The sequence below is a fragment of the Portunus trituberculatus genome, chromosome 30, assembly GCF_017591435.1.
Source record: "Portunus trituberculatus isolate SZX2019 chromosome 30, ASM1759143v1, whole genome shotgun sequence".
NCBI classification, from domain to species: domain Eukaryota; kingdom Metazoa; phylum Arthropoda; class Malacostraca; order Decapoda; family Portunidae; genus Portunus; species Portunus trituberculatus.
Window position 1 is genome coordinate 7,937,750 of NC_059284.1, and position 20,000 is coordinate 7,957,749.

The following is a 20,000-nucleotide window of genomic DNA, read 5'->3' on the forward strand; positions in this document are numbered from 1 at the left end:
TGTCACACTTGCATCTTATGATGGAGTAATAATGATGATACAACATTAGGCTAAGAAAACTCAAATGTCGTGACTAGGAAGTGAAATAATGATGCAATATCCCATTCATTGATGTGTGAAGTGATGTGTGTAGTGCTTTAGTGTGTGGTTCTGTCTGGGCCATCCCATGAATGATTGCCATCTGATGTGTGGATGAATAGATGGACCATGCTCAGATTGCCTGCCTCTTTCTACTCCCAGATTTGCATTCCTGTTCAACAATGAGATCCTGAGTGACGTGCACTTCCTGGTAGGGAAGGGTGACTCCTGCCAAAGGATCCCAGCCCATCGCTTTGTATTGGCTGTGGGCAGTGCTGTGTTTGATGCAATGTTCAACGGACAGCTCAGCACTCGCCAGGACCAGATTGAGCTGCCTGATGTGGAGCCACAAGCTTTCCTGGCACTGCTCAGGTTCCTCTACAGGTGAGTCTTGAGTGTGGCAAGTGTGTTGAGGATGTCTGGAGTTAAGTGTGATGTGTGAGGGAATGTGGGTGGTGATAAGTTTATTCATGATACAAAGAGGGAGAAACTAAAATGTGTATGTGTTTTGTGTGAAAGAGGGAAAATAGACAAGAGAGAGACTTACATATGTGTGTCTGTGTGTGAATTACATAGTTACATAGAAATGTAGGCCACAACAGACTTTGTAATACTCGTGAGGTAACCTGTCCTAAGATTATTAAGGTGTGTGTGTGAGAGAGAGAGAGAGAGAGAGAGAGAGAGAGAGAGAGAGAGAGAGAGAGTGAGTGAGTGAGTGAGTGAGTGAGTGAGTGAGTGAGTGAGTGAGAGAGAGAGAGAGAGAGAGAGAGAGAGGGAGAGGAACTGACTGAAATATGTGCTTGTGTGAGAGACTGAAATATATGTGCATTTATCTAAGAGAGAGAGAGAGAGAGAGAGAGAGAGAGACTGATGACTTAACCCAGTGATGAGGTACAGATTAGACCTGACACAGTGAGAGATAGAGAGACTGACTGACTGAAATATGTGCTTGTATGAATGTGTGAGAGACACTGAAATATGTATGCATCTATGTAAGAAAGAGAGACTGACAACTTTCCCCAGTGACGAGGTACAGATTGGACCCGAAACAGTGATGACAGTTCTGTACACTGCTAAGAAGTACGCCGTGCCAGCCCTGGAGAAGGCCTGTGTGGACTTTCTAAAGAGGAACCTTTCTCCTGACAATGCCTTCATGCTGCTCACCCAGGCAAGGAATCACTGTCTGTCCCATTACCCTATGATATCCTGACTATGCCTTGGAGACTCACCATTTACCACACATTACCCTATTTCTTTCAATTAAACTGTATCACACTCTCTTTTACTAGGTTCTTCTCGCCATCAGAACTTTATTGATTTTCCTTTTCCTCCACACTTAAATTTATTACTCTTTGTAGCTGTCATTATTTATCACACCCTACTCTATTCTTCCCACCATCAAACTGTATCACACTAGTACTCTATTTTACAATCAATTCTATCACACCCTGTTTATCTAACCAAATATACCCAGTCACACCTTGCCACCACACCCTATGTCACATCCCTACCTCCCATTCAACAGGCAAGACTCTTTGATGAGCCCCAGTTGGCTGCACTGTGCCTGGAAACCATTGATAAGAACACAGCAGACTCCCTGGCAGCAGAGGGCTTCACTGACCTGGACAACAGTACCCTCTGCATGGTGCTGGAGAGAGACACACTCCGCATTCGGGAGGCCAAGCTCTTTGAGGCGGCTGTCAGGTGATTATGAGGTTGAAGAGGGAAGGAGTGTGTAAGGAATTTTGGAGGGAGCTTCAGGTTAGAAAGGAAGAGATTTGAGGTCAAAAATTATTTTTTTTTTTTTTTTTTTTTTTTCATGTAAGGAAAACTGGTCAAGAGTAGCAAGAATGATTAACCTCTAAACAGTGAGTTTGGGTAGCAATCTTGACACTTCCAGGACTGGCAACTCAGCAGTAAAAACTGAAAATAGCCTGTATTCACATGTGTCATTCAGGTAAACGATAATGCTATAGTAAATAGCATTGGGTTCATATTCATTATCACCTCTTCTTCTTTCTAATGACTGCATCAAAATGTTTCTTTGTGCTCTGCTTTTGAAGAATGTTTAGTTGAAGAGGAGAGACTTTTGGAATGAGTGAAACTGAAGCCCACCTGAGTTCATCTCACTTGTGTGACCTTGGTTAGTGCGTAATGAAAACTTCCTCAGAATCACTTAATAATTACTAGGAAACAGTTTTATTGATTTCCTGTAGTGTTCTGCTGTTGCTAAGACATGAAGCATGTGAGTTTCAACAGAAACAACACCAGGAGCTTGGGTGCTGGGCTGTGCAATGTCAGGCAGGAAATCAGATGCATCATAATCAGAGTCAGTATATTTGTGTATTGTGAAACTTGGAAAATACTGAAGGAGTAGTCTAAATGTATCTTGGTCAGTGTTATCAATGAATGGACAGTAAATATTATTGATAAGTAAGTAAATTTAACATGAAAATAGCAAAGCGGCTACAACCAACCCCGGCCCTTGCATGGAAAAGCAGTTATAGCCACCTTTGGCTCTTTAGGAGTTAAACAAAAAGGCTCACTGAGATGCCAGTTAAATGGATTAGGTTTGGGGTTTAAATTGAGCTTAGAGTTAAGGAGGAGCTTGAGGTTAGGAGGAAGGTTGGAGTTATGAAGGAGACTGGAATGACTAAAGGAAAGAGCATGGGATACAGAGGAAGTGGCTTGGAGTTAAGGAGAGAAAACCCCCTGGAATTAGGTATAGGGTTTTGAGTTAAGAGAAAGGATCTTGTGGTGAGTTAGAAGAACAGACTTTGGGAAGAGGAAAGAAGAAAGGAGGATGGAATTAAGGCAGCCAGTCACTTCCTGTACTTTCTCATTCAGGTGGTCAGAGGCAGAGTGTGAGCGGGAGGGCATGCCAGTAACAGGAGCCAACCAGAGGAAGCTGCTTGGCCCAGCTCTATCCCTGGTGCGCTTCCCTCTTATGACTGTAGAGGAGTTTGCCCAGGGACCTGCCCAGTCTGGCATCCTCACCGACAGGGAGGTGGTGCAACTCTTCCTGCACTTCACGGTGAGCTGGGATGGTGCAAGCTGGAATTTTTCAGCCTCTGTTTCATGTTATTTTAGTTTGCTTTTTGTCTGTGTGATTCTCCATTTTTATGTTTTATTTGTCATTACTATTATTGTGATTCTGGTTCCTTTCTGCCAAAGTGGGATTGATGTGTGTGTGTGTGTCAGTGTGTGAGTGTGTGATATCTTGTCTGGTTACTGTGTGTGATTACCAGTCAGGTACACAAGCAGATGGATACGTCTTACACAAATAAATGAAAATATAGCACAACACAGCCACAAAATCCTCAATAACAGGATATTCCTCACACGTTCAATCTGTGCCTCCTCCTTCAGGTGAACCCGAAGCCTCCTGTCAACTTCCTGGACATTCCTCGCTGCTGCATGACAGGCAAGGAGCAGACAGTGTGCAGGTTCCAGCAGATAGAGTCACGCTGGGGTTACTCAGGCACCAGCGACCGTATTAGGTGAGAGGGAGAGAGAGAGAGAGAGAGAGAGAGAGGGAGATGTGATGTAATGGATGCAGTTAAAGTTTAGATTTGAATATGTTTTCCTTTTTAACTTTTCATTTACTTTCTTTTCAATGATGGAAATAAAATATTCTTTTTTTTACTTACTCTTGTTTTTTCTTGTTATCTTCTTATATATGATGACTTTATATATTTTTTAAAGTTTTTTCTATTGTTTCTATTTTCTTTAACAGGAAATGATATATATTTTTTTTTCACTCCTTTTGTGTTATCTTCTTATACATGTGGTAATTACTATTTTACTGTGTATTATTTCATTTATCACCTTGTTTATATCCATTACCCTGTCTTAGTTAGCCTCAGTTACACAGGAAAAAACATACACACACACACACACACACACATATTCAGTTTTGACTTGGGATGTATGGCATCTAATCCCTTTAAACCCACCATTTGCACCACCTTAAAAGCCACATCCACATCCACAGGTTCATCGTGGATCGACGGATATTTGTGGTTGGGTTTGGCATGTACGGCTCCATCCACGGGCCGTCAGAGTATGAGGTGACCATTCAGATCATCCACACTGCCACAGGGAAGGTTAGTACTTGTGTCATCCCCACTGAGTCCCTTCCTTGCTTCCTGATCCTTATAAATACACAGACAGACAGACTTGCATAATTATTAACTTGTAACTCCTTCAGTACTAGGATGATTTTTTACCAATTTTGTATATGATTAGACAATTTAATTTTATTTATTTATTTTTTTAAATTTTTTTTTTTTATGCCATGTGGGCTTTTCACGGGAATTTATGGGCTAAAGGGGATACTTTTTGGGGACCTCCTATCTGAAAGCCCACCCGCTAGGAAACCGTTGCCCCGAGTGAGGAAGCCCAACCTACACTCAGACCGTGGACAGGATTCGAACCCGTGCGCTTGGAGACCCCTCGGACCCCAAAGCACGCATGGTTCCACTGTACCACATTAGGAAGGGTCTATGGAGGTCAAAGGATTAACAGCTAGAGTCTTCATTATTTTAATCTCACATAAGTTTCTGAAGCTGCATAAAATTGCCAAATAGTAAGCAGAATGAATATGGAAATGTGTCCTGGTATACTGAAGGGGCTAACTAGAGAAAAATATGAGGTAGTTTATTTAGCTAAGAGTGCACAAGTTTTGAATTTAGGGAGTGATAATGAAGTTAAGAATAGCAATAGAAGTAACAATCTTTATTTCCTTGAATGGATTAGTGTCAGTATGTTGTCACTGAATCCTTTTCTTCCACTACTGACACTACATATTGCTTCTGCAGGTGTGTGCTAGCAACGACACCAGCTTCACCTCAGATGGCACTGTCAACACCTTCCGAGTCATGTTCAAGGAGCCAGTGGAAGTCTTGCCAAATACCAACTACACTGCATATGCTACTCTGAAGGTTCCTCTCTCTCTCTTCTCATTGTTGTGCTAGTTTGAATATTAAGGCTTGTAAATGTTAAAGTTCTCTTTCTTCGTACTCTATTGGGCTAGTTTGAATATTAAGGCTGGTAAATCTTAATGTTCCTCTCTTTCTTGTCACAGTTATTAGGCTTGTTTGAATCTAAAGGGTTCCAGCTCCCTCCACTTGTTAGGAATTATTGAAATCTGAAGGTCTCTCTCTCTCTCTCTCTCTCTCTCTCTCTCTCTCTCTCTCTCTCTCTCTCTCTCTCTCTCTCTCTCTCTCTCTCTCTCTCTCTCTGCTGCTGGGGTTGTTCAAATCTTAAAGTTTACCTATTTTTTATTAACTTTTACTAATAGGGCTTCAATAAACAGATCCAATAGTTTAGAATTAAGGAGTTTTCTCATAATAAAAGTAACTCAATCAATTACTTCATGAAATATGGAGATGTTATGGTTATGTAGTATTCTTTTTATTTTCTGCCAATAGATCTCAGTAAACAAATCCAATAATAGAAGAATGAATCAACATTATTCGTAAACAAAATAATAGCAACTTTAGTGTTCAGGAGTTATAGTAGCTATGTTTGATTATTTATTCTTATTTTCTGCTTATAGAATGTTAATAAATAAATTCACATCAAGTAGTTATTGCACAAATAAAGGACTTAAATTGGCAACTTGTTTTCCACAGGGTCCAGATTCTCACTACGGAACGAAGGGGGTGAGGAAGGTGGCGGTGGAGTGCCCCTCAGGAGACCGGGCCACCTTTCAGTTCACCTACGCTGCTGGCAACAACAATGGCACGTCAGTGGAGGACGGACAGATCCCTGAGATTATCTTCTACACTTAGAGACTCTCCTCTATAGTGCTGGCCAGGCAAGGGGCTCTGTGCAGTGTGGTGTCAGATGTAGTGTTGGTTGTTCTGGGATACTTAGTGGTGGCTAGTTTGGTTTCACTTGTTGGATATAAAGTTGCCTGCCTTGACAGCACTAGTGTTGTCCAGGCAAGGCTCTCTGTTGGGTTGCCCTCTCATGTATTGGTTTCACAAGGATGCTTGGTGGTTATATTTTGTTTCACTTATGAAGTAAATTGTTCCCTACATAATTATTTCACAGCATTCCTGTACTAATGTCATGAAAGCAAGGGTCTCTGTGGCTTGCTTTCTTAAATCTGGTATTGGTGTACAGGAGTGCCTCTACAGTTCATGGTAGTTTAAGTGAAGGTTGCATTACTGTATTCTCTACAATCTACCTGTCTGATTCTATGTATGCAGTATGCTTTATGAATAATCAAATTAAGATTGATAATGTATGCAAGTACCAATAGTAAATAACACTAAATATCGTTCAAGTTTCAGATTATAAATAATGTTTGTTCTCTGTGTATGTTATTGGTATGATGAATATTCATGAAGTATACTTCAGTACATGCACAGCTTTGGACAGGTGGTTGTCAAACATGAAAATGCAACCTCAAGTTCATGTGCCTGCTTTTAGTTTGACAGAAAATGTTGGTTGATCTGAAGTTTGTTTTTGTTGATTATGAGGAACAAACCCACAATGAATTTGAAGGGAAAAGAATATAGACAAATGTGAAGGAAGTTTAACAAATTCTGGCCACTCAAAGCTGGATTTATTTGTCAGATCAGATGTGGTAGATCAGACTGTTAGGTTAGGACTTCAAGGTGATGGATAGACTTTATAATCATTGCTGGACTAGTTGATGTCATGAGGATAATTGAAATAGAAAGATGAGTATCTGAATATAAGACTATGTGAAAGGAAAAAAGCCACTGATATAGAATTTCCAGGCTAATGTGTCCAAGGAATCTCATGAGCTGAAAATGATCAAAAGTACCATTGGTATAAGTCACATTTGTACTGTCACAGTCATAAGAACCATATTCTGAAACATTTCACCACACTTCCACTACTTTCAGAAGGCTCTAGTTGAAGTGACACAGGTTTTTAAGGGTGTTTTTATGGTCACAATGACAAATTGTTGAGATTTCAACATTATTGACAGGAGAAACACTCTTGGGAACTGGACTTTTCATCTGTGGCCTTGGAAAATAGTTGTGGTGAGAGAGCAAAGCATTACAGAATACTGGCTTAAGTGATGTAGCCTGTCCTCATTCCATTGTGTTTTGTGTTTCTCCTTGTCTTAAGTTATCTCATGTAGAAATCTATCAGTTGTAGGTTTTTTAACGAGGTTTTCAGTGAATCAGAGCAGAGAAAACAGGAAATATTGTGAAGTGAGTACAGGGTTTGTGACTGTGACTGTACATGCATGTTTGTCTGTGTCTGTGAGTATGAGTGTGAGTGAGTGAGTGAGTGTCTGTCTGTATTTGTGTATGTGTGATCTTAGCCATTAGACATTAGAGGTGGTCACTGTTGAGGCATTCACTGTTTATTTCAAGTATTCTGTGTATTATGTTTCCTTCACCTAAGCATTATGGTTTAGACTGGGTGTGGTATTAGTAGTGGCTTGTGCATGTCTCCCTCACTCCTTAGTCTCCAGGAAGTGTTAGTATTATACACTTGACTTCTTTGCTCAAGTAGAGTATTACCTTTGACTTGATGTTACTTTCATCTGTTTATTTAGGCTTCATTGCTATTTACAGTGTATATCCTTTGAAATAGGCATTGGTAATATGGCGTATAAGACCTGGTGCATTTCACTAGATTAAGGTGCTGTGTTACGTTAAAATAGGGTTTGTGTAGACGGAGGTGGTCCATTGTGATGATGGTGATGGTAATTCAAGAGTCTGTAATCACTTGCAGTTTGTATGGTGATGTCAACAAATGTACTGTGATGTTTTCTTATGTAAGGTTTAGTATTCATAGTTGGACAGGAGGCTCAGAATGAATTTTTCACCTTTATTTGTATGGAGGTTAGACAAGGCATAGAAACGAAAGAGGCAAGGCAAGACAGGAAAATAGAGAAAGAATATCCTAAAAAAAAATCTGATAACTAGGAGATGTCTGTGGCAATCTATGTGGGATTGTTGGTGTGGAGTATAAGTAGATAGATAAGAAATGTATAGAAACAATAATAACGCAAAGTGGTGGTGAGAAGGCTGGTTGGTGATTGCTGTCCTGGTACATAGATAGATAGATAGGAAATGTATACAGGAAATAAAGATCCAAGATGAAATAGTGATAAGGTTGGTAATAAAGCCATGCTACCTCCATCCTAAGCCTGAGCCAGTGTCACCCTTGCCTCTGCTACCTTGCCAAGTAAATGTGCACATATCATAACAGGAGGTGGTCAAGATAACCTGTGGAAGTTAAGCAAGGTCAGTGGTTATTTGTTTTGAAGGTTCCAGTCATTCCCTGCAGTGTCTCTGTGGTGCAATAAGTGTTCAGCTACTTCACCTACAGAAACTCATGTAGGTGTGAGGTGAATGGTTCCTATTTTGTGATGGTTGAGTTGCAGATTGCATCTTGGTTCAGGTAAACGCAGGAACTGATGGGCTAAAGAACCTATTGTATTACTTGGTTGTGGTGTTGCTGTGTAGTATTATGTATTATTGTTACTATTATCTCATCCTGCTTACATATTCCTAAGGCTACACTGGGATAGTTATTACTGTGTTCTTATTTTTGCTTTGTGGGTTTCGTTATGCAAATAGGATTCCTGAAAATTCTACCGTTCATTGCCGTTTAGGATGCCAAATAACTTTAAGGGTAAGAGATTCTAGTCATGTGTTTTAAGGTAACATGCATTAGATTCTTGGTTCTTCAATAACTGACCTATGCTGGAAGCTGTCCTGTGTACTCTCTGTGACCTAGGAAATATAAACTTGGTATGGGAATACTGGTTTTTCTCCACTCAGACACCATAGGAAGAAATGAAACAGTATGAATTTCAATCAATGGTGTTTTATTGAATAGTAAATCATACAAAATAAAACTTTATCCGTCGTTTGTGGCAGGCGGCCTTTCCCGGATGTCCCACCCTCGGCCCCAGTGACAGTACCAACAGGAGGATTGCATTGTACTGCCTCAGGTGAGTCTGCTCCCTCTGTACCTAGTGTGTTTACCTTCCTGCTCACCCTCCACCATCAGGCCCAAGTCAAGCGTAACAAACAGAGATTAGTCGGTTCTTTGCAAACCAAAGTACTAATCCTCACTCTGAAGGGTTAATACAAATGTGCTGCTGTCACAACGCTCCCTGAAAGAATACCTCAAAACTTCGTCTAACAAAACTAAACTCGGCAGCACGGGACTAACAAGCCTAATACTCAGCGTGGCGCCATGGGGGCAACACACACCACACGCACACACACACACACACACACACAAGCGCACACGCAGCACCTTGGAGACAGGGCGGGGCAAGTGTGGGACTGGCACTCATGTGTGTCCTGCCTTGAGGCGGTACACCAGGGACTTGATCAGCTCCCTCATCTGGTTGGCCTCCTGACGGTCCACATAGCAGGTGCCCAGCGCCATGCCCTCCGTGGCCTGCTGGGCAGCACGGTGAGCATAGATCATGACAAAGGCACCACAGTCATAGCTGTTGTCCTGCTGTGTGCAGCTGGCGTCCACCAGCGGTGCCGGCAGCTCCCTTTCTAGGTAGGTGTTGATGCGGTGCACAAGGCATCGGGCGTCGCGGTGGTTGGAGCCGCGCTGGGAGTCATAATGGTACCATTTCCTGTCAAACTTACTGTACACCAGGAGGCTCCAGTGGCTGCCCCCTGATGAGATGACAGAGGAGTTGTCATTCACCGCCAAGAAGATGTAATCTTTGAATCTTGCCTCTAGTGGGTCCAGGAAGATGGGCAGCTCACGGGCATCCCCCATCTTGACCAGCTGGGTCACCTCAGGGCTCACGAAGAGCAGCCGCGTCATACCCTGGAACAGCTCGTGCTGGAGGTGCTCAAACCAGAAGGAAATGAGGGAGTCATTGAGCCAGTTGCGTCCCTCCAGCAGCCTCAGGTCAGATTCATGTATGAGGCTGTCGTGGTAACTCAGGATCACCCGGTCCTCCATTGTGGCAGTGGTGGCAGTCAGCTTAAACAATTAATTCCTGTGGTCTTGTTTTTGTGAATAGGGAGGGGGGTGATGAACATAAAACTTTCTACACAGGATGCCCTGGCCTTGCCTCACACCTTCTGTATCTGGCCATGGCCATTGATGAGGCTGGAGGGGAGGGTGGTTGGGGTTGGGTTGCCGGTTGCTGCGGTGGACTGGGACACTGGTGTCTGGGATCCCTGCTGGTTGGCTCCCGTCTCTAGGAGCTTCATGCGCTTACGGGAGTAATGTTGCCAGTGAAGCACCGTCTGATCATCTATGAACTTGCAGCACTGCCCATTGACAATCTCCTTCCTGAAGTTCTCAAACTGCAGCAGGTCCAGGAAGTAAAGGCACATGGGGTATCTGGAAGGAAAACACACAAACTTAACCCAATGAAATGAATACTCCTACTCTGTAGTTTGAAATGAAGAAAAGAACTTGGCATTAAAATTAGAGGAACACTAAGAACTGAAGACTAATGTAGAGGACAAATGCTCTTATATTTTGAAATTAATAGCTGATTGATGCTAACAGCTGAGAATGATCAAGTAATGGAAGAATCTTAGTGATTTATGATTACCCAGGTACTTACTTTAAAAACTTAGCATACTCAGGCTCCTTCCAATACTGCAGGTACTTCAGGTAGTTGATGAACGCTTGGTCCTTGAAGTAACCACGCTGGGCCAGGACTGAAGCAGAGATGAGTTAGAAAGGAAAAGTAAACATTATATTAGTCCATTTGGCTTTTGTCCTTGCTTTGCAGTTACTTGAAATTTTAAGATACTGATGTGGTAGGACAACAGAAACACAGGGAAATTTCTTGTTACTAGAGTGATAATCTTTTAATCTTTTACCTTATCTGAGAGTGGAAGCAGGTGATAGGAACACAGGAAAAAAGATCTCTTGGTTACTGGACTCAATGTTTTACTTAATAAAAGAAGTAAGGCAAGATATAAGAACACAGGGAAGGTTTTTGGTATTTGAGTACCTATCATTTACCTTTATCAGAGAAGTAAGGTAGGTGACAGGATGCCAAACAAAGCACAGTAGTCAATACTCACAGAGGAGGTAGTTGGGGTTTGCTAGACACTGAACAAACTCCAGCTCCACTTGGAATCTTAAACGCTGGCCATCTTCACTCTCACCTGTGGCAAAGAATATCATCACCATCATCACTGCAGCCCTGCTACCACCACACCCCTTTGTTGTTATCATAAACTCTCATCTTTAGTGGTATCACAGGCTCATCTTCACTGCCGTCTGTGTCACTCGAGGCCCTGAGTGTCTTACAACTACCCCCACTTGGTTGTGAGGTTGTACTGGGGACTGGGGCAGATGCATCAAGGGGAGATGGACTAGAGAACTACTGAGCAAAATGAGAAATATTCTGGTGATCATCTTAAATTTAATGGTATTTTCTCAAAGAACTAACACAGATAACTACTTTTAAAGTCATTCAAGTGGCCTCTTTAAGCAGTAGAGCTTTGGTGACTTAATATAATGCAACAGGAGTAAGGAGGAACAGCAAGTGCCCTAGGGAGCCATTACTGTATGTGGGGCCTCTGTCAAGCTGTAGGCTACATACAAAATTTGAGGTAGAATTCTACTCTGACACCTGGAAAATAAACCTGAATTAAAATATACCCAAATACAAAACTCTAGGAAAAAGATGTATCTATAAGCAATGTGCAACCAAGCTACTCTAAGGTCTAGGGTAAGCACTGTGGGAAGTTTGCCCTATTGCACATCATCTACAGCTGACATGATGGGAAGGAGTCAACAGCTGAGTTCATGATGGCACACTGCCTGGCTTTGCATCAGACAACCAGTGTCACACAGATTAGCCACCTAAGGAAGCACTTGTAAGTGTGTGCACAGGAAAGACTGAGAAGTGATGAGTGTTTGCTTTGAGTATTAGGTAAAGCGAGCCTGATCATACCTTGTGCTGGTTAGCTGAACCAAAGATAAGCTAAGATAACTCAGTAAGCGTGTTCAGTTTGGATATCTAATGCAGGCTAATGATGCAAAATGCTATTCCGATGCATTATTGATTCTCCTCATGACTCAACAATTCCTGGCTCCTAGTTTTTGTTCATTCAGTGTAACCATAACTGCAGCTACAATCCTTTCACTAACAAACTTTGAAAATGAAAAAAGAAAAACTATTTTTCATTAATATGTTGAAATACCAATGCTATTTGATGTAGGTAATTTTTAATACTGAGGTTGACTTGGCAATATTTTTTTTCCTTAGAGTTGAAGCAATACATGATCAATGAGTGATACCAGGTGGAGGGATTCCATGCACCTCTGTTCGTCTGTAGCGGTGGGAGAGGCTACTGTCTGGTCTTTGCCACATACCTCTCGCCACCTGATTCTGTGCAACACCTGTTTATTATTGCCCTGAAAATGGAAACACCACGTCACGAAAGATAAATACCAAGAGTCGGTTGTGGTGCCAAGGCTTCTGTCACAGCCAGGGCGGTATTTCCATGATAAAAAAAAAACAAAAAAAAAACAAGAAGCTTCCATTTGGATATATCAAGGCTTTAATTTAAGCACCAATTTTGAAAAGACCCCCTAATGAAATTTTAGTTTGGAAATGTACTGCAGCTAAAAATTAAGCTACAGACTTTTTCCTCTCCTACATTTATGTGCACAGTTTCAACAAGACTTAGTATGTGAACTTTGGCTTAACAATGAAATTAACCACAGCCAAGCCTACTTTCCTCCGAGGCATCGTAATGCTGCCCTGCTGTCACCTGCAACTCTGAGCCTCCCACGTGGTGTCACACACTCATGTCCATCAATGCAACACTGAATATTTGAGTATTCAGCAAATTCTGAACCTCAGATCTAATTTAAAATCTGAGATAATCAGAATGATGAACACTACCATGTAAAACATGAAAGTATTGACTGTTATCTATGATGCAGCTAACCACATCAATATCAATAAACCAAGTTAATGGAAAAAATAACAGAAACACACCTCAGGTCCCTGAACACACTTAATTGTAATGTACCGACACACAAATACACTTCTTGAAGCAAGACAGAACTGTGTGTGAGCCACGCGGGTGCTCTCAGCTCAGGGCAAGTCTTTGCACCAGCATTACGACACTCGCAGAAGTCACTGAGGCTTCAACCAATTAAAAAAAACTAATTAATGGTGGTTAGTTGAACCCAGAATTTACATTTGTATTTTACATTCAAGTTCTTATAATTTTTCATTAATACTTCCAGACTCAACTAACCTTTCCCTATTCTGTCTTATATCAGTGCAAAGTGTATGAAAATATGTGAGCCATTCAATTCTTATGGTGTTAGTTGAGCCCAGAATGTATGACTGCATCTATGTTCCAAGTTATACATATTCTTTCATTAATACTTCCAGACTCAACTAACCATTCCCTATTGAAGACTCAATACAGTCCTAAATGTATCAATTTGTGAGTCAGTTCACAGTCATCCCCCAAAGCTAGTTATCTGTATAATGTTCATGTATAACAATAACAGAAATAAGGAAAAAAAATATACACGCTTGATTAAATAAACATAATTGTAATAATAGGAAAAATGACAAGACCAGGATAAGATAGGATAATTTTCCCAATAAATCTCTCCTGAACCTTCCACAGACAATGTCATTTAGCTTATTTCAAACCTAACAGGAAACATTTATGAGGACCCAAAGACTTAGAGAAACAGCAACAGAGAGACAGGACAAGGGACAGGACCCTTGAGACAGAAAAAAAGGGTACATAGTCCCTGAGTTGAGACATCAGAGGGAGTAATGGCAGGTATCTAATGCCTTATCCTCCTCCTGCAAGACAACTAAGATAGGTAAGACAAGACAGGAAGCACCCTGAAGTGGCATCCTATGAAGACACATCAAGAAAAACAGCTCCTAGACTTAAAACACCTACCATAATACTAAAAATAAATCAATCTCACGACTCCCAATATTGAAATAAAATAGAGTACACAAGAGATTAGCAAGGTTGGACAGGAAGAGAATATTCACCCTAGAAAGAAGCACCCTAACGTGACACCCTAGAGAGGAATCACCCTAAGAACCTCCTACCACAATAAAACAATCGTAAACAGACAAAAAGATGAGGCCCAGACCCAAACAGGAGCCCAGAGGTGAGAGTCGCCAGCAGATCCCCCGGGTGAGGGCCGCGCAGACCCACCTTCGCTTCCTCCGTGATAAGAGTAGGACGACTTCCTGCTCATTCTAGGCATCGGAGCGAATTAGAGGGGTTAGTCTACACCACTAGAGAATCAGCGGCTTGGTGAGGGCCACTACCGCTGGGTGAGTGAGGCAGGGCGAGGCAGGGCGAGGCAGGGGGAGGCAGGACGCTCTTGTCTGCTCAGGACGTAAACAACTTACCCCGACCGGCCATCAGCCTCCATCTGCCGCCTCCTCAAGAATTTATTCCCCCTTTTATTGACTTCCCCGCCATTCATACCCCACTTATTCATACTCTAGGGGTGAAACACTTGATGCAGAATTTCATCTACCAAGTGGATCCTTTAAATTACATCAAAGTTTTCTGTTTGAGGGTAAAATATTAAGTTCACCCCCCTTCCCCCCCATTCTCTACCTGGCGTTTTTACTTTAAAACACCTAGACTAGTCTCCTCACAGATTAAATCACCTTTGTTGATCTTCTCACTCACTTATACCCACTAATTCATATTCAAATGATGTAAAATGTAATGCACTAATCTTAGTACAATATGAATCCTTTTAATAACTGTGTTCTCAAGTGTTTAAGGGTAAAATACTAGTTCCATCTCCCCGCTTACTCTCTGGCGCTGTTGGAAGTGGCGGAGAAGGAAAGTTTGATCCCCTTCTAGTGCATTTAAAGGGCAACTGTAGTCTTCGATAAGAAAATCTAAATCTCTTGCAGTCTTTAAATGCATGAATCAATGAATTTAAAGTGACAGTATTGTCTATCGCTGATTGGTGGATGCTGTGAGTTGTATAGCAAACAATGTGCCAAAAATTTGAATCGCTTCGTAACGTAATGTAAGAAGTAGGTGGCAGGAACAACCAATACGCTCTCTGGCGCTATTTCCTGTAGACGAGCAACACCAAAGAGTAGAAGTGTGTTTACTGGGGGAAGTTCATGGCTGATTTAGATTGGATATGTGCCATTGGGAGTAAAATATGCACCCGAACACACTGCATTGCGCTCTATCTGTCTAGATTCAGCCACCTTTCCGTAAAGGGCGATAGTTTTCTGGGAGTTAAATGAGAACATCATTGGTGGACTCTATTTACATTTTGGTGCAGTGGGCCAGCGGCTGCTCTCTGTTTGTAAAGGAAGGGGCGGGGCAGTGAGTGAACAGTAGAATCTGGCTGACCCTCGTGCACATGCTATTTACCGAATAATTGATTACTTTAATGAATGGAATATTGGTGGAGACGTGGGTGTGACCTGCTTTGAGTCTTGGCTTATTGGATTCTGGTAGGCATATGATATGTTACAAAGAAATAAATGCCAGACAAACCACTTTTCACCTTTTAATTCTACTCCTATAATAATTACTTTTTTTCGTCCAGTCTTTTTTCCTAGCCTATTATTTGATTTCGTTTGCCTATTCCATATTCGTTCGTTCTATCGGTATCGTTTATCATTTTAAGCTCTCGATCATGGCACCAATCACTTTCCATTTCTTGCCCATGCTATTTTCTTTCATTTACTCTTACACCTTTATGTTATATTCTTATTTTGTCTTTCATTTCATCTTCCTTTTCTTTAGTTTATTCTTATATCTTCCTTACTTCATTATCTTTTCAAGTTGTGCACCTATCATTTCACCTTCCTTTTCCTTTGTTTATTCTTTAATCTTCCTTACTTCATTATATTTCCAACTTGTGCACCTGTCATTTTATCTTCCTTTTCCTTCGTTCATTCTCACATCTTCCTTATTCTGTCATCTTTCCACGTTGTGCACCTTTCATTTCATCTCTTTTGTTTACTTCACTTCTATTGATTCTCACAGCTTCCTTACCTTATCTTCTTACCATAATCCTCAGTTGATGACGCAATACTTTTATTTGTTTCTTGGGAAGTGTAAACAGAGAGGAGACATGAGTGGACTCAGCCTGTGCTTGCAACCTTACTCTGATCAGTGACTATAATGCCATGGAACAGTGCCAGGGTGCGTGTGTGTTAGCTGAGAGTGCCAGGACCATGGAGATTGCCAGTGCCAGGAAAGAGACAAGCTCAAGGTGCCACTGTGGTTTATGTAAGTTATGACTATCTCGTTTTCAGCTTCCTGTGTGTTTAATCTATATTGCACAATTTTTACGTTATAAAGCCACGCTTAAGTACTTTTCAGGTCAGTAACATGATATTTTTACCTCCTCATTATTTGAAATATATTTTCGTCTGTGATCCTCTTGCCTCGTAATTGGCCGAGTTCAGTTCAGTCCAGCACTGAAGCACTCGAAATATACGGCGTAATGAAGCACTTGAAACACTTGAAACGCTTCATTATCCCTAATTGAGAAAAATCAAATATAATGTTATAGATAATATTAGCTTAGCAGCCGTTGTAAGCGGCAACATCAAGGATTTTTTTTTTTCATTTAATGTTAAGCTTATATCTATGATAATCTACTAATTCATTATCTCTATCGTGGTGAAATCTTTGCAGTGACTCCGTCCCGCCCCAATACTTGCTTTATTCCCCTTTATCCTGTGGTTTTCGGTTTCTTTCGGTAACTATAGCTTCTGGTTATTTACATCTGAAAGAATGGCAAGAGTACTTTAACACACAAAATTTTCATCATAAGAGTGTTTTTGAATACTGGCTTAAACAAAAGGCGGTGCTCCACTCAGAGTGGACTCACCATATGCGTGGGTCGTGGCTTTCACAACACAAATTTTCTGTGTGGCGCCTTGGGAGCTGGCCAGATGCGCCTTGAAATTAGTCCTCCTCATAATGATTTAGATTGCTCTGATTATATGTAGAGATGAGCCTTGAGAGTATACTTGCTTTCGTAAAATGTGTGCCTCTTGAAAAAAAAAAAAAAGATAATGATAAAATATATATAGATAAGTATTCTCAAACTCTTTCTTCTCTCGTCAGGATAATTTTCGTAGACCAGAGAGATAATTAGTCAGAATAGTCGGGGTCTCATTAGTGTTTTTTTTTATATACGTTTTCCTTTGATAATTCAGAACTAAGATCATGAAAACGCCCTCGAATATCTTGAAAAGTATACCCTTGAGAATCCTAAAAAAAAAAATAATAATAATAGTAAATAAATAAAAAAAAAAAAAGATAATAATTAGAAAAAAAAACGTTCCTGAAAATCTTGAGAAACACGATTGAAATTCCTGGAAAAACGGTAAAAATGCTCTTTAGAATCCTGAAAAATATCTTGAAAATTCCGTGAAACTACTTGAAAAATCCTAACACCTTCCAGCACAGCCTGTTGAAAAGTAATGGAGAGGAGACAAAACGTAATGGAGAGGAGGCAAAACTTAATGTAGGGGAGGCAAAACTTAATGTAGGGGAGGCAAAACTTAATGTAGGGGAGGCAAAACTTAATGTAGAGGAGGCAAAACTTAATGTAGGGGAGGCAAAACTTAATGTAGGGGAGGCAAAACTTAACGGAGAAGAGGCAAAACTTAATGTAGAGGAGGCAAAACTTAATGTAGAGGAGGCAAAACTTAATGTAGGGGAGGCAAAACTTAATGTAGAGGAGGCAAAACTTAATGTAGGGGAGGCAAAACTTAATGTAGAGGAAGCAAAACTTAATGTAGGGGAGGCAAAACTTAATGTAGGGGAGGCAAAACTTAATGTAGGGGAGGCAAAACTTAATGTAGGGGAGGCAAAACTTAATGTAGAGAAGGCAAAACTTAATGTAGGGGAGGCAAAACTTAATGTAGGGGAGGCAAAACTTAATGTAGGGGAGGCAAAACTTAATGTAGAGGAGGCAAAACTTAATGTAGGGAGGCAAAACTTAATGTAGAGGAGGCAAAACTTAATGTAGGGGAGGCAAAACTTAATGTAGAGGAGGCAAAACTTAATGTAGGGGAGGCAAAACTTAATGTAGAGGAAGCAAAACTTAATGTAGAGGAGGCAAAACTTAATGTAGGGGAGGCAAAACTTAATGTAGAGGAAGCAAAACTAAATGTAGAGGAGACAAAACGCTTCAGAACTCTATTAAAAAACGCTTTAGAACAAATGAATACAGACAACATTTTTTTCAACTCTGGCGGAGACGAAGCTTCAATACACTTTCGTCCCGTCGCTTCTTATCACGCTACAGAAACAACAAAGGAAGTCTGTGTATATAAACAAAGACGTTTACTGATGATGGTGGTGGTGGTGGCGGTGGCGGTGGCGGTGGTGGTGGCGGTGATAGTGGCGGTGCTTGTCCTAGAAAAGCATGTATTATTATAAAGTATTAATGTAAATCAGCTTACATATACTTACTGGGCGATCTCGTATTGTGAAACCCTATACGAAAATCAAGTGCATGTCTGTGTGTGTGTGTGTGTGTGTGTGTGTGTGTGTGTGTGTGTGTAGGCAGTTTCACTTTGAAGATATTAATAGTGTGCATCGATAAAGTATTACAAAATATTACTGGTGGGTTATATAGACTGTGTGTTGTGAAATCCCAAGAGAGGAGCGGAGTGTCTGCAAGTGTTCAGTTAAGTTTCTCTCGCAATGCTGACTTTGTTATGCTGAGATCGGGAGCTGGCCGGGCGAAGTGGGTGTCTTATTATGCTTAACACGGGTAGAGAGAGAGAGAGAGAGAGAGAGAGAGAGAGAGAGATCAAACATTTCTCACGATGAATATTTATATTATTGTGCAAGGTTGTCACGTCCAATTTCTCTCACTCTTTCTCTCTCTCTCTGACTCTCTCTCTCTCTCTCTCTCTCTCTCTCTCTCTCTCTCTCTCTCTCTCTCATGTTTATGGCGTGATGTATCGTGCTCCAGTGAATCTGTCTAATTGACTTTGATTCACTCACTCGTACACACTTTCATAAATGTCTCTTCTCTTCCCTTCCCTTCTCTCCTCACTACGAGGCGAGCATCTGTCTTGATTCACTTCGCATTAGATTTAGCGGATGAGAGAAACTGCAACACACTTACCTCTCTCTCCCTCTCCCTCTCTCTCCCTCTCCGAAGTGGAATTATGTTACCAAACACCATTAAGTGATAAGACAGAAGCTGAGACACTACACGTAACTAATAATCACAATAACAACTCAACATTTCCACCTAGGATCAGACGGCTGGCTGGCTGGCTGGCTGGCTGGCTTAGTTGGCTGGCTGGCTGGTTGGGTGGCTGGGTGACTTAAGACGCATCGGATAGAGGAAGGAAAAATGGCTTGTTTTGTAAGATTAATCCAACCTGGCGAGGACTGTAGGAGCTTAAAGATATTATCCCGATTTCCCCAGTCAGCGTGCACCAGTATCTTAGTCCCTGAGCAGGTGGGGATGCAGAGAGCGAGGCGAGAGGTGGGAGGCGAGAGGCAGGATGGGTAACAATGTCTGGGCACTCAAGACTCGCGTGGCTACCGGAATTCATATATTTCATCTCTCTAGTGTCAGAGGACGTCAGGCAGATGTCAGGAGCATGTCGAAGGGTGCCAGAAGGGAGGTAGAACAGTGATTAGCAAAGTGTTTATGTGATCTTTTTGTCTTCCAATCCTTAGTCTGGGATTAGGAAATATTTAGGGCCTTTTGTATTCTGTGGTGTTTTGATTCTTGTATTGTTAGTCCTCCTCCTCTTCCCTCTTCATCTCCTCCCCCTCCTCCTCCTCCCTTCTCCTCCTTCTTCTCCCTGTTCCTCTCCTCTCTTCATACTGTCTGTTGCGTATAATCATCTTTAGTCTATGATAAATAAATACGGTTTTATATATTTCAGGGGCGTGTGTCTCTATTTGATTCTTATATTAGTTAGTCTTCTTCCTCCC

General features: G+C 41.3%; 3 protein-coding genes across 9 annotated transcripts in view; 1 reads left to right on the forward strand and 2 right to left on the reverse strand.

Moving 5' to 3' along the window:
* The window catches only part of LOC123510687 (BTB/POZ domain-containing protein 1-like), an 11,762-nt gene extending 2,922 nt beyond the window's left edge, over positions 1-8,840 (forward strand). For all 4 annotated transcript variants that reach the window (XM_045266004.1, XM_045266002.1, XM_045266005.1 and 1 more), the window contains exons 5-12: positions 241-462; positions 1,102-1,246; positions 1,604-1,782; positions 2,926-3,112; positions 3,448-3,578; positions 4,073-4,184; positions 4,899-5,021; positions 5,715-8,840. In XM_045266004.1, coding sequence (XP_045121939.1) covers positions 241-462; positions 1,102-1,246; positions 1,604-1,782; positions 2,926-3,112; positions 3,448-3,578; positions 4,073-4,184; positions 4,899-5,021; positions 5,715-5,873 — 1,258 coding nt within the window. In that variant the 3' untranslated portion in view covers positions 5,874-8,840. The remainder of the gene's footprint in view (positions 1-240; positions 463-1,101; positions 1,247-1,603; positions 1,783-2,925; positions 3,113-3,447; positions 3,579-4,072; positions 4,185-4,898; positions 5,022-5,714) is intronic.
* Positions 8,841-8,891: 51 nt separating this feature from the next.
* LOC123510690 (sentrin-specific protease 8-like) lies at positions 8,892-10,020 on the reverse strand. Its single transcript, XM_045266009.1, has one exon. The coding sequence runs from the start codon at positions 10,018-10,020 to the stop codon at positions 9,382-9,384; it is 639 nt and encodes a 212-aa protein (XP_045121944.1). The 3' UTR covers positions 8,892-9,381.
* A 48-nt stretch (positions 10,021-10,068) lies between these two features.
* Positions 10,069-14,468, reverse strand: LOC123510691 (mediator of RNA polymerase II transcription subunit 31-like). 4 transcript variants are annotated; one of them, XM_045266010.1, is made up of 5 exons: positions 14,241-14,434; positions 12,331-12,447; positions 11,106-11,189; positions 10,637-10,733; positions 10,069-10,407 (listed from the first exon to the last, which is right to left on the reverse strand). In XM_045266010.1, exons 2-5 carry the CDS (start codon positions 12,401-12,403, stop codon positions 10,134-10,136), a joined length of 528 nt encoding a protein of 175 aa, XP_045121945.1. In that variant the 5' UTR covers positions 12,404-12,447; positions 14,241-14,434; the 3' UTR covers positions 10,069-10,133. The 4 variants fall into 4 exon arrangements, with proteins under 4 accessions (XP_045121945.1, XP_045121946.1, XP_045121948.1 ...); XM_045266011.1 differs by lacking the exon at positions 14,241-14,434 and adding an exon at positions 14,176-14,206; XM_045266013.1 differs by lacking the exons at positions 12,331-12,447; positions 14,241-14,434 and adding an exon at positions 14,441-14,468.
* Positions 14,469-20,000: the final 5,532 nt, after the last annotated feature.

Excerpts from the sequence above, each read along its gene's own strand:
- LOC123510690 (XM_045266009.1), bottom strand. The coding sequence starts at position 10,020 with ATGGAGGACCGGGTGATCCTGAGTTACCACGACAGCCTCATACATGAA.
- LOC123510691 (XM_045266010.1), bottom strand. The coding sequence starts at position 12,403 with ATGTGGCAAAGACCAGACAGTAGCCTCTCCCACCGCTACAGACGAACA. Across the intron at positions 11,190-12,330 it reads GCATGGAATCCCTCCACCTG|GTGAGAGTGAAGATGGCCAG; the intron begins GTATCACTCATT and ends TCTTTGCCACAG. Across the intron at positions 10,408-10,636 it reads GAGTATGCTAAGTTTTTAAA|ATACCCCATGTGCCTTTACT; the intron begins GTAAGTACCTGG and ends TTTTCCTTCCAG.